The sequence below is a fragment of the Hoplias malabaricus genome, chromosome 2 (genome assembly GCF_029633855.1).
Source record: "Hoplias malabaricus isolate fHopMal1 chromosome 2, fHopMal1.hap1, whole genome shotgun sequence".
Lineage (NCBI taxonomy): Eukaryota > Metazoa > Chordata > Actinopteri > Characiformes > Erythrinidae > Hoplias > Hoplias malabaricus.
Window position 1 is genome coordinate 62,507,944 of NC_089801.1, and position 13,792 is coordinate 62,521,735.

At 40.0% G+C, this 13,792-nt stretch overlaps 1 protein-coding gene across 1 annotated transcript in view; it reads right to left on the reverse strand.

Moving 5' to 3' along the window:
- Nucleotides 1–602: 602 nt before the first annotated feature.
- LOC136677758 (hemicentin-1-like) overlaps nucleotides 603–13,792 on the reverse strand; it is a 53,309-nt gene continuing 40,119 nt past the window's right edge. The window contains exons 16-19 of the mRNA XM_066655374.1: nucleotides 4,640–4,866; nucleotides 3,457–3,694; nucleotides 763–985; nucleotides 603–657 (exon numbers count right to left, since the gene is read on the reverse strand). Of these exons, the coding sequence (XP_066511471.1) occupies nucleotides 603–657; nucleotides 763–985; nucleotides 3,457–3,694; nucleotides 4,640–4,866 (743 nt within the window). The remainder of the gene's footprint in view (nucleotides 658–762; nucleotides 986–3,456; nucleotides 3,695–4,639; nucleotides 4,867–13,792) is intronic.

Consider the following 13,792-nt stretch of genomic DNA (forward strand, 5'->3'; position numbering starts at 1 on the left):
ACATCCAGAGCCTTGAGGAACCCGGGGTGAACTTCATCCACCCCTGGGGCCCTACCGCCAAGGAGTTTTCCTACCACCTCCACCACCTAAGCCCCAGTGATAGACGAGCGCCCCCCCCCACCCCCCCAACCCCCCCCGCCCCCGGGTCCCCAAACTCTAATTCCTCTGCGGAAGACATGCTGGTGTGATTGAGAAAATCCTATAAGTATTCCTTCCACCGCCTAATGACGTCCCCAGTCGAGGTCAACAGTTCCCCACCCCCACCAAATGCAGTGTTGGTGGAAAACCGCTTTCCACTCCTGAGTCGCCTGATGGTTTGCCAGAATCTTCTCGGAGCCGACCGAAAGTTGTTTTCCATGTTCTCACCGAACTCCTCCCACACCTGAGTTTTTGCCTCAGCGACAGCTAAAGCCGCAAGCCGCTTGGCTCCTCGGTACCTGTCAGAGACTAATAAGACCATAAGACTAATCCACAAAATGGATTTTTGGGAGAAATGTTTGTTGTGGTTTACGTGTAATACATTTTCTCTTTCCAGTGGTATTCAGATGAAAGGTATGTCAATGTGTCATAAAATTATTCCAGCTGTGTACAGTGAATGTTTGTCATTTTACGCTGCTGTAGATCACAGTCAGATCCTCAAGTGCAGAAGCAGAAGACCTGGGTCAGCAGAACAGACTCAAGTCACCAACAATTATTTAAAAATAAAGCTAATTATAAGTTGTTTAAAGAAAAATTATGTTTGATAAGGTCAGTTCCTCTCACCTGCTGGAAGCATCATTGCGAATAAATCTGACACTAACATACTGAACGCCCTCTTCAGTCTTTTCTTCCATTTTAGTAAAGCGGCGCTGGACAGTGGCATACTGAGCATCCTCATCAATCCCCAAGACAGAAGCTTTTGATGAAGAGCTTCCATCATTCTTAGGGTTTATATCTCGCAGATGAACAACACTAGCATAATGAACGTCATCTCCAGTGGATGGATCTAGATCAGCAGTTGGATCACATGGAGATCTCACCACAACATCACTGTAGAAATTTTCCTAAATCACAAGTAATGACCAACTGAGTAAGTCATTCTGTTTAATCATTCTGTTGAAATAGTACACCATCTGAACTGTATTCTATTGAACAACATTTGAAATAGTATGTTTTACACAGTTACATTAGGGTCATAGTTAATAATAACTGTTAATATTCAGTTTCACAACACTTATTTGGAGTTAACTGATCAGAAAGATGCATACACTTACCTTACACACAAAACAGCAATTATGACAAATATACGCCAAGCTACCACTCCAACAACTGCATAGAGAACTACATATGCAGCTCCTGTGTGCAGAAGTAAAAATGAACAAATTTTTACTTTGCATTTCTTCTTCCTCTTATTATTATTATTATTATTATTATTATTATTATTATTACAAACCGGATTCCAAAAAAGTTGGGACACTAAACAAATTGTGAATAAAAACTGAATGCAATGATGTGGAGATGGCAAATTTCAATATTTTATTCATAATAGAACATAGATGACAGATCAAAAGTTTAATCTGAGTAAATGTAACATTTTAAAGGAAAAAAATGTTGGTTCAAAATTTCAGTGTCAACAAATCCCAAAAAAGTTGGGACAAGTAGCAATAAGTGGCTGGAAAAAAGAAATAAAGCATATTACGAACAGCTGGAAGACCAATTATCACTAATTAGGTCAATTGACAACATGATTGGGTATAAAAAGAGCTTCTCAGAGTGTCAGTGTCTCTCTGAAGCCAAGATGGTAAGAGGATCACCAATTCCATCATTGTTGCGCAGAAAGATAGTGCAGCGATACCAGAATGGTGTTACCCAGCGTAAAATAGCAAAGACTTTTAAGTTATCATCATCAACCGTGCATAACATCAAAAGATTCAGAAAATCTGGAACAATTGCTATGCGCAAGGGTCAAGGCCGTAAAACTCTACTGGATGCTTGTGATCTCTGGGCCCTTAAACGTCACTGCACCTCAAACAGGAATGCCACTGTCAAGGAAATAACAGAATGGGCTCAGGAATACTTCCAGAAAGCATTGCCAGTGAACATAATCCACCGTGCCATCCGCCGTTGCCAGCTGAAACTCTACAGTGCAAAGAGGAAGCCATTTCTAAGCAAGCTCCACAAGCTCAGACGTTTGCACTGGGCCAGGGGTCTTTTAAAATGGAGTGTGGCAAAATGGAAGACTGTTCTGTGGTCCGATGAGTCACAATTTGAAGTTCTTTACGGTGTTGTTAATTTTGCTGTGTTGTGAAGACAGGTGATGGAAAAGAATCTCCGCAGACATGGTTAAAGGTCTAAATACATCTTTATTTACAAAACAGTGTCTTACGGGTTCTTAAGGATCCCGTGAGAGGAGTGTTCAATTTAGCGCTCAAAATCTCTCCCATGTCTAAATTCTCTCCCTCCCTCCACTGCTCTATATGGACACTGCTCTATATGGTTCTCCCACCTTTCCAAATATGGTGATCTAGAGATTGGTTAACATTCGCATGTTCTAAGGGAGGGGTAAAATTCATAGTTTCTTACCCTCACTGACAGCTTATCCTAAACATTTCTCTCTGTGGAACACAGACACAGAGCATATGGCTGAACATAAAAAACAGTGAACATTCCTTAATACTGCACTTAGGCCTTATCATTAAATGTACCTCAGTGGAACACTGGGACGGCATGTCATCCGGACCAGAGAGGACAAGGATCAGAAGCCTGCATCACTGATGGTATGGGGATGCATGAGTGCTTGTGGCATGGGCAGCTTTCATGTCTGGAAAGGCACCATTAATGCAGAGAACTATGTTCAGGTTCTAGAACAACATATGCTCCAATCTACACGTCAACTCTTTCAGGGAATACCCTGCATTTTTCAACAAGATAATGCCAGACCACATTCTGCAGCAATCACAGCATCATGGCTACGTAGGAGAAGGATCCGGGTACTGAAATGGCCAGCCTGCAGTCCAGATCTTTCACCTATAGAGAACATTTGGCGCATCATAAAGAGGAAGGTGCGACAAAGAAGGTCCAAGAAGATTGAACAGTTAGAGGCCTGTATTAGACATGAATGGGAGAGCATTCCTATTTCTAAACTTGAGAAACTGGTCTCCTCTGTCCCCAGACGTCTGTTGAGTGTTGTAAGAAGAAGGGGTAAAAAATGGCCTTGTCCCAACTTTTTGGGGATTTGTTGATGCCATGAAATTTTGAAACAACATATTATTTCCCTTAAAATGATACATTCTCTCAGTTTAAACTTTTGATCTGTGATTTGTGTTCTATTCTGAATATAATATTAGATGTAGGCACCTCCACATCATTGCATTCAGTTTTTATTCACAATTTGTTTAGTGTCCCAACTTTTTTGGAATCCGGTTTGTATTAGTAGTAGTCAGTATTAGTATTAGTATTAGTAGTATTCAGTAATACCTTTTACACCAACAGACACTGCAGCTGCTGTCTGAGCTCCGTACTCATTCTGAGACACACAGTAGTAGGATCCACTCTGTAGAGCACTGTAACTGTGTCCAGATCCTACAGGTGAGGTTTCACCTTCTTTAAACCAGGTGTAGTTCTGCACAGGTGGATTAGCATCACTGCTGCAGGTCAGAGTCACTGAACTGTCCTCCACTGTCTCACCAGAGGGACGGATGGACACTAAGATGTTCTTTGGGCCGTATGGAGGTAGAATAATGCATTAAGAATGGGATTAATTAGATGGATGAAAATGACCAATGGCAGCATTCTTGAATATGTTAACACTTTAATTCATTCTTTTAAAAATAAAATATGTAACCATTAACAGTGTCTGGTGTCTGCACAGGATAATTGGACACACGTAAACATCCGACAATTTCACACAGTGAGTCCACTGGCTAAGGTGTCTAGGGACTGTGGGAAGAAACCCACACAGACACTTAGAGAAAACTAAACTTCTCTCAGACAGTGACCTGAGACTGGGTTTGAAACCACAACCTCAGCACCCTGGAGTCTTGCTACTTACTGTATTGATTTTTAATTTAAACTACATGTTTCATTCATTATGAATTTAGTTGGAAAAAAGCTCATTATTTAAAGCTCCTCCTGCAGATATTTCAGTAAACTTTCAGAATTCTTTAACTGGCTTTCACTCATAGATTTATTCATTCATTCATTCATTATCTGTAACCGCTTATCCAGTTCAGGGTTGCGGTGAGTCCAGAGCCTACCTGGAATCATTGGGCGCAAAGGCAGGAATACACCCTGGAGGGGGTGCCAGACCTTCAGAGGGTAACACAGACACACACATTCACTCAAACACTCACACCTACGGACACTTTGGAGTCGCCAATCCACCTACCAACGTGTGTTTTTGGACTGTGGGAGGAAACCGGAGCACCCGGAGGAAACCCACGCGGACACGGAGAGAACACACCAACTCCTCACAGACAGTCACCCGGAGCGGGAATCGAACCCACAACCTCCAGGCCCCTGAAGCTGTGTGACTGTGACACTACCTGCTGCGCCACCGTGCCGCCCACTCATAGATTTATTATTGTTTAAAAAGGAATTATTGCTACAATTCTGCACCAACCCTGAAACTGAAAGAAATGAGTCTGTACTTACATCTGACATTCAGAGTGACCTCAGGAGAGTTCAGACCCTTTACAGCACAGTGATATCTGCCCTTATCCTCCCTGCTGACCGACTGCAGGTGGAGCTGGTCAGTTCTGGAGGATAAACCATGTCCATTTTCGTACCAGGTGAATGTTGGACTGTCAGGCAGACTGCAGGAGGTTTTACATGTGAGAGTGACTTTATCTCCCTCTGTCACTGTCTCAGGAACCTCCACCTGGAGAACTGTAAGCAACAGAAATATATACACAGTGCAGTCCTCACATTAACTGAATAAATGGTTCATTTCTGTTGTGAATGATCTGCAGGAGTCCGCTGTCACTTTAGTTTCAAACTCACAGTGTATTTAGAACACCTTCATTTTGTTATTTTATTTCAGTTTTTAATCTCACAATATTTCAGGAGTAACACTGAAATACATCTGGACTGGAAAAGTACTGAACTGTGCTTCTCCAGGACTAAGCAGTGTTTCTCTCATGTGTTTTATTTATTTATTTATTTATTTATTTATTTATAATTTAACTAGGAAAGTCATTAAGAACATATTCTTATTTACAATGACAGCCTGGCAAAGCAGCAAGGTCTGCTTGAGGATTTTTGGTGACAGGATCAGTAAAGACTTCTGACTGCCAAAGAAAAATCTACAGAATGCCTCTTTGGGTCCCTGAGCTCCTGTGCTGGCAGAATTGTTACAGTCTTCCACAAAGAATGACTGTTTTGGAAACAAGCATTCAGGCCATGTTATCAGAGTTTAAGGACTGGCATTCCTGTGCTGTTCGAGGACTATCTGGGTGTGGGAGTGGTGGCAGCGGACAGTGGGCATGGCATGGGCATTCAGACAATAAAGAGAACTCTAAACATTGAAGAACACAATTTGAGATGAGGATATTTCTCTATTCCTGCTCTATCGAGGGGTAATATTAGTTTATTTTTGTTATTTCGGAACACTTACAGTGTAAATGTCTCTGAATCTGGGAGACTGCTAACAGCATTACCAACAGTGCTACAGAAACAACTTGAGTTACAAATGAGACTCTGTGTATAGCTCAAACAGTGAATAATCCTTAATGTTAAACATCAGCCACATATAAACGACTGTCAGTTTTCTTCTCAAACATAACAATCCTTTAATAAACACAGAACTTCTGAACATAAACAAACTGGAGAGAGCAGCATTTTCCTACAATCTTAGATGTCGCCTTTAAGTAAGTGATGGAGACATTTCATTCATTAATTTTCTGTAACCCTTATCCAGTTCAGGGTCACTGTGGGGACAGGCCTACCCGGAAACAATGGGTGCATGGCAGGAACACACCCTGGAGGGGGCACCAGTCCTTTTTAGGGTGACACGCACTCATACATTCACTCACTCACACACACACACACACACACAAAAACACACAAACACATATAGACCTACAGACCATGGCAGGAAATCCACGCGGAAATGGTGAGAACCAGAGGCGATTGCTCTAAGACTGCAAGGGAAGCTCAGCTTCCCCTAAAATGTCAAAAAATAAGTGATCAAATATATACTGTTGTGTGTACATGTCATTGAATAAATATGCACTACAACACGCTCAACATTTGTTCAGAATCAGCTTCTTATCACTGGTAAAGACGCCACTTTCCTCTCAATCATTCCCGTAGCTTCAGTTCTTTAAACGGTTCAATGGCGTATAGCGAAGCAGCGAAGTGCAGCGAAACGAGCCATTGGATAAATGCCTGGGCTTTGTCCCGCCCATTGGACGCTCGGCGTCTCTGGAGGTCTATGGGGCAGTGGGCTGGCCTTGGCTAGCCTGGATGCTCAGCTTCTGTATGATGATTGGATGATCTGTCTGAGGCTGAATCCCTTTTTGATTGACAGCGATCCTTTGGTGTAAAGATCCGTGCGAGCATTACATTTTCATTCTGTTCTGAATTGAACCGGAGACTTTCTGAATCCTCTTAGTGGCATTTTCTTTGCTAAAAACGACTAGCGACAAATCGAGCTTCTATTTCTGGTGGGGTTTTTTTTGTAACTGCTTGTGTTTGGAGAATGACTTCTATCACTCTTTCTGACTTCTATCGCAGTTTCTGTCCAGCGGGTGCTGCTGAGCCCCTCCACCATCACAAAGCACTCACAGGCGGACACACTTCACATGGGCCAAGGCCGTTTAAGCAGCCTAGCTCTGCTGGCCATTGAGAGGACACTAGTCAAGTCCCTGGAAAAGACGCCTTGTTGGTACGACAGGGTCACAGATCATTTTGTTGAAAAGGAATGGAGGGTAGAATTTACATATAAATAAACCCACACATTTTATGGTGTAGGCCGAAATTGAGCTTCCCCTCCTTGAAAGACCAGCATCCGCCACTGGTGAGAACACACCACATTACAGACACTCACCTGGAATTGACCTTAAACCCACAACCTTCAGGACCCTGGAAACCACCGTGCTGCTCTGGGGACATTCCCCCAGTGTGAATTATGCTTGTGCCTATCTTTACCTTGTCAGACATTTTAATATGACATTTCTGTAATAAGTCTCAAAAGTGACAATAGGTGTGAGGGTGTGAGTGAATGTGTGAGCGTGTGTGTTGCCCTGTGAAGGACTGGCGTCCCCTCAAGGGTGTATTCCTGCCTTGCGGCCAATGATTCCAGGTAGGCTCTGGACCCACCATGACCCTGAAATGCGGTTATAGATAATGGATGGATTTCTGTAACACAGCCCCAAAGGATGATATATAGTAATAAACTCCTAACTGTACAGAGTGGAGATTATATCTGATGAGGAGTGACAGCTCTGACTCACCAGAGATGAAGAGCAGAAACAGCAGAGAAACAGTGAGAGACATTCTGAGTGAAACCATCAGTGAAACCTGGATGATCAGAAATGACACATTACTTTTTCAAGGCTCGGCAACATCTCTAAATCTGCAGAACCATGTTCATAGTGCAGACACAGAGCTCTGAGTTAAACACTGTTACTGCACTGAACATTAGATGTTTGTTACATAGCAGTGTTTCTACAGTTATAGAGAGAACACTTTGTGGATCCTGAAGGAAACTGCAGCGTTGCAGTAGCAGACATATTCCACATGAACAGACATAAACTAGTCTAAATAGAGGGGGTTATAGTTCTCATATCACTGCTACATTTCCTCTGTTATATACATGCACTTCACTAACAGTGCATCTTAGTAGATGCTTTAGAGTAGAAATGATCACAAGGGACCAATAGTCAACCTACATTTCTGAACCTAAAGACAACACAAATATTAGAGTCACTTCACTTCTCTTTCCTTTAACTATGAATTAATGACTCTTTACTGATTCCAAAAGCACTGAGTCTTTTCCTATCTTCATCTCGTCAATCCAAAGAACAAATGAAGAAAAACACAGAATAAAACTATGTGGGTAAAGTGTTGCTGACATATTTTCACGTCTGGACACTTTCCTTCCTGTCTTCAATCTATTGGTTCTTTCATGATCAAGCATGAAATAAACATAGAGACTTTACATCATTAAAAAATGGCTACTTAAAGAACTGTTAAATATTGTAAAAAACTAAGGCAGTAGTTAGTTGATAAACATCTTCCATTATCAGTGATGTTGAGTGACATCTCTATTTTTACATTTACTTAGAATTTCCATTACCTTTGAACACACAGGCCTCAGGTTGTGAGCTTGTGATGTTGTCTACTGTTGACTTAAACTGCCATCTAGAGGAATTTGATCTACTCCCACTGCATCATAAGGTCCATTACTGGCTGAGATCTGGAGCTCTAGTAACTCATCTGTCTCTTTATCCATCTTTCTCTTCTGCTCAGATTTCACTTAAAACATCGTCCTCAACATGTTTAATTTCATATGACGATAACTGGTGTTAAAGTGATGGTGTAACAGCTGTGACAGAAAGCAGATAAATCTGAGATGCAACTGGAAACTGACTGGAATCATCTCACACCTTCCGAGATGAAGAAAACACCCTCAAACTGACTGTTTTTGTACTGAGGTCACTTTCTCTGGTTTTAGAATGTAGGAAATCTCTGCCCATCTCTCTCTGGATTTGTTTAATTAAAAAATATACAGAACAATAAATTATTGATTGTGTTGTGAGCTGTGGAAGAAAGCAGAATCAAGAGGTGACACCAAAATGGATGCAATGCAATGGCTTTATTTAAACGGTATCTTTATATCCTGCAATTCAGGATTTAAAAAAACCTGCTAATAATGTAAAATAAGCAAAGTATAAGTGAAAGATATAACACAAGCGACAAAATATTTGATACAGCAGATAAAGGGAACCAGTGAATGAACAGAATTAAAACAAATGAAAGAAATGTGGATTAAACAAATGTCTCAATAACAGAATCAGTTACATTCATGGATGATTACTGTGAAGATATTTAAATTTGAAGAGTGCAGGAGTTATTTAGTTGTCACATCACCACAGCACTTGGACATTGGGTCAAGAGCTTCATACATGTCATTGTTAGGATCTTCAACCAACCCCCTCCCCTTAATTCAAATTGTCCTGTTATAGATTAGGAAGTGTAATCAGGCCTGGCTGAGCTGGCAGACAGAGGCATGTTGCATCCACTCACTGTCATTGGTCCACCTTATAGATGTAAAATCAGAGACAGTAGCTCATCTGTCGCTACACAGTGTGTGTCGGTCATCCTCTAGTCCTTCATCAGTGACAGAGGACACTGTTACCTGAAAATGTTTTGTTGGGGGACTTTTCTCAATGCAGTAGTGACAATAAGGGCTTTAAAAACTCCAGCAGCACTGCTGTGCCTGATCCACTCACACCAGTACAACAAACACAAACACATCACCACAACGTCATTGTCACTGCAGCACTGAGAATGGTCCATTATCCAAGTCATACCTGTCCTGGCCTTTGAAGAACATTGTGAAATGGGGATGGAAGTAGGCAAAAAGACAAATGGACTACAGTCTATGATTGGAGAACTACAAAGTGCTCCTGTTTAGTCAGTGGAGCTGATAAAAAATGTACAATGAAATAGTAGGTGTTTCTAATCCAGTGATTGTCTGATGTGTACATGAATGAGCAAGGAAGGTGTGCAGGATGTGTATTAAAGGAACTCTAGGAAAGAAAGCTAGATAACAATTTTTTCTTAGTTTTGATTTGATCTAGTATGTTTTTAGTATTAGATCAATGCATTTTAACTGATTATACTATAATATTCTAAACATGCAAGTGTGCATCAGTCAGAATTTTCTTTCTCTCTTTCTCTCCCTTTTTCTCAGATGATTTGGTGGGAGGATCTCTTCCAGTTCCTGTTTTGACAGTTTAATTTCTGACATTCTGAAAGAAAAATAAAACACAGCCAACATTAACCCTTTCTGCTCTAATACAATTTACATAAGCTTCCAATTAACTCCTAAATGCCAAAAAAGTTTTTGTTTTCACCATAAATGACCCTAGAGACATCTAAAGTGATCCACAGATGTTGATCTTTGCCAGAAAAGGTTCTGAGTGTTCCAAGTATATTTATTTTTATATTTATTCAAGTCTAAATAGAGGATCACATGTGGTATTTCATAGTATTTTATTGGAAATCGAATTTTGTTTTTACATATTTTTTTTTTATAAATTACTTCAAATATACATTGCATAGTTTATGTTTGGGCTATGACAAGCCATTTTGGACATTATTATGTTCTAACAAGATAAATGGACTTGCTAGGAATGTATATTAGTCCTTTTTGAAAAATTGTGGCAATAATTATCCAAAGTGTCAAAATGGTGTCAAACAGTGCTCAATCACCTTGAATAAGGTGTTAAATTAATGGTTAATTAACGTCTTCTGGCCGTTAAATGGTACTGCATGATAAATGGGCATTTCCTTTTATAAAACATAAGATGAAAACTTCATACAATATTTTTTTTAAAAATAAGGATTGCACATGGTTTGCTTGAGGCAGATTTCTCATTATCTGTCTTTATATTTGCATATATTACACCACTTCAATGGAAAGATCACAGTTCCAGCTTTCATATGACACTTTAATCATGCAAATATCTTATTTCTTAAATATATCTTAAAAATAATATCTTAAAAATAAAAAAGGTATGAAGCAGAGAATGTGACAATTACTAGTCTGAAACCACTGGTGGTTTCATGGAGCTGATCTTAACATAACCCATGCAGACTTTGCTGACATATGTAATTTAAGTAAAGTGAAAATGTCCAAAATATTAAATCGTAAATGGAACAAAAACACAGTAAATATAAGCAAAAAAAGAAAATGCAGATGAATGCTCTATCTGGAGAAGGTGAAGTTAGAAACAGGTTCAAAGAACAAACACGTTTCTCGGTACAAACTCCACAGATGAACATGAAGCAGTCCTCAGTAGAAGAAAACTGACTCAATGCTAGTGTAGTGGAGGATGGATCCAGATCAATAAATGAAAAATTAAGACTCTGACTTTCCATTCTCTTTTATATAAAAGGAGAAGATGGGACCTGCATTCCACAGAGTGTGCGTGCTGAAAGACTACGCATGCACACACACACACAAACTCATGCACACACCTATATCTGATTGCCAGAAGGCTAAGCAGAACACTTTTCAGTGACCCCCAGGATGACACTGAGTGGTCCTCCTCAAATGTTATGATGACCAGATGACTTAAACCCCCTTCTTCTGAGCCTAAGTGATACCCCAAATTTTATGACTCCATTAAGCCTAAAAGATCAATCAGAGCCTTGGAGACCTGGATTAAAGAACCCCGGAACTCCCAGCGTTTATTACCCTCCAGCGTCTGACTGTTGAACCTTATCTTATCCAAGATCGCCAGATGGCCTCAGGACTGGCTAATGGTAACCTCTCTCAACCCAAGTTCAAACCAGGCAAACAGCATGGACCAACAGTGCCCCTAATTTGACAGTTGCGAAATCATATATCACCCCAATCACTTTCACCCTCTCGTTCTAAAGAGATATTTCTGATGTTTCTGCTAAAACTAAGCATGTATTATACAATTTGTTATTAATGTTATCATCTGTTATTCTCCTGTGACTGTCTACTAACTAACCGAGTGATGTGAATTAATGTTTTAATCACAAGGAAAAATTCCGGTCTCAATTTAGAAAAATTAATTAATCTCTAACATCTAGAATAGTTGATAATATACTTGATATATATATATATATATATATTTGATAAAAATACTCCAGTATACTCATTATGCTATATTCAAGTATGTATGAAGTATTAATTCATTTTTGGTTATATATTCGCCAAAACATAAGTGATCTTTTTCTTTCCCTGGAACTTGAGACGGTCACGTGGACTCCCCAAACCCAGGAACCAATCAGAGGATGGCGACCTCCCAAATGGGCGTGACTGCGCCACCTATGAAAAAGGGAGTCGCACTCCCTTACTTTACGCTTACGCTCTCTCTTATGCTCCTGTTTTCTTGACGCTCTCATCTCTTGTTTTTCTTAGTTTTCTCTTTACACTGACAAAGCCGACTCTTCCAAAAGACTCTTAAAAGAAGACAGATCTTCATGCGAACTGACAGGGGACGCCTTGTGTCAGTTAGCATTGCAATACAGAAGTTAAAGAGGAACAAGGACGATTAATCGTCGGTAATCTTGAACTTTCAACTTTTAATTTGTGTTCGTTGTTTGTAGCCCAATCCAAGTTTAATTTTACGACTGATCAAAGCAGGTGAAACTTATTTTGGCCAGAATAAGAGCCACCGCTGAAATTAGTTGGGGATTCAAAATTAGTAATAATTATTTACTTAGGAGTACATCGCTTCTGAGGATCGGAGGAAAAAAGTGCACTTCCTTGCAACGTTCTACCTCACTCCGGGAAAAGCCAGCCAGGCCAGCAGTTCTCTGTGAAGGGAATCCCCCGACTGACGTCACACCGTCTAAGGACGCCAAAAGCGGCTGACTCAACCTGGAGGAAATCTCCTCACTAATCAACCTACCTTCAGCTGTGACAAGTCAAGCACCTGAAGAACGGAGATTGAAAATCTGCTGGACCCATCGGCTTGGTGATAATAACGACAAGAGAAAGCAAGCAAGTACATTCCTCATTCTCAGAAGCTGATGCAGAATTAAGTCTCCTGATAAATTTATACACTAATTAAATCATTTAGCAACACATTATTAACAAGTCATATAGCCTAGCCAATTCTTAAATTCAAACTGGTTTCACCTGCATTGTTTCCGTGAGATTTTGCTATGTTTATCAACTTATTATCATTCCTCTTAATAAATTATTTCCATTATTTGAAATAATACAGTGTGTGGAGTTTGTTCCTTAGAGTCTGAAAATTCTGAGAACTCATCCCTAGCGTTGACAGTATTTCAATCTCTGATAAATTATTGATATTGTTGTCATCTAAATTCAGTAATAATAATAATAATAATAATTATTATTATTATTATTATTATTATAAGTGATAATCACCATTAAGCATAACTAACTCAAATACTGTTACTAGGCTACACTAGGTTCTCATACTCAGGAGAGCGGGACTGAGGATCCAGAGCTGTGTATGTATCATCAGAAGGACTGGAATTGACAGTCTGTTTGAGGGAGAGACAGAATGAATCCAAGGACAAGACATAAAGACGTTTGAGGTAGTGTAGGATTTCTTCATGAATCTGAATGTCTGAGTGAAGGGTGTTTCTGAAGAGACACTTACCACAGATGAGCTATACATGTTATCAGATGACCTGGGCATGGGCTCAAGAGCTGTAAACGTGTTGCCATCAAGCTTAGGGTCATAGTTCTGTAACAATGAGGTTAGAGAATGTGAGAATTTTTTACTGTGGCCACTCAGGTTTAACCTGCAGTGTTTCCAAACCCTGATGAATATCTCCTCATGCACAGATTGTATTGGAGTTTAGTCTTCGATTTTGGTGCTCAATTCAAGAGTCTTCACTGACCAAGAGCATTTACTTTGTAGAATAAAAGTCTGGAAACAACACTAATTTCATAATATTTTACCGTAATGAACAGTAAAATATAACAATTTAAACAATGGTCTGGAGCCACAGGACACAACTAACTACTTAACCCTGCCCTATTTACTCTGCTCTAACCCACACTATAATTTCAACAGGGGAGAAACAAGCCCTTCAGGAGTTTAAAATGATAAGTTCCAACAGCAGTCTT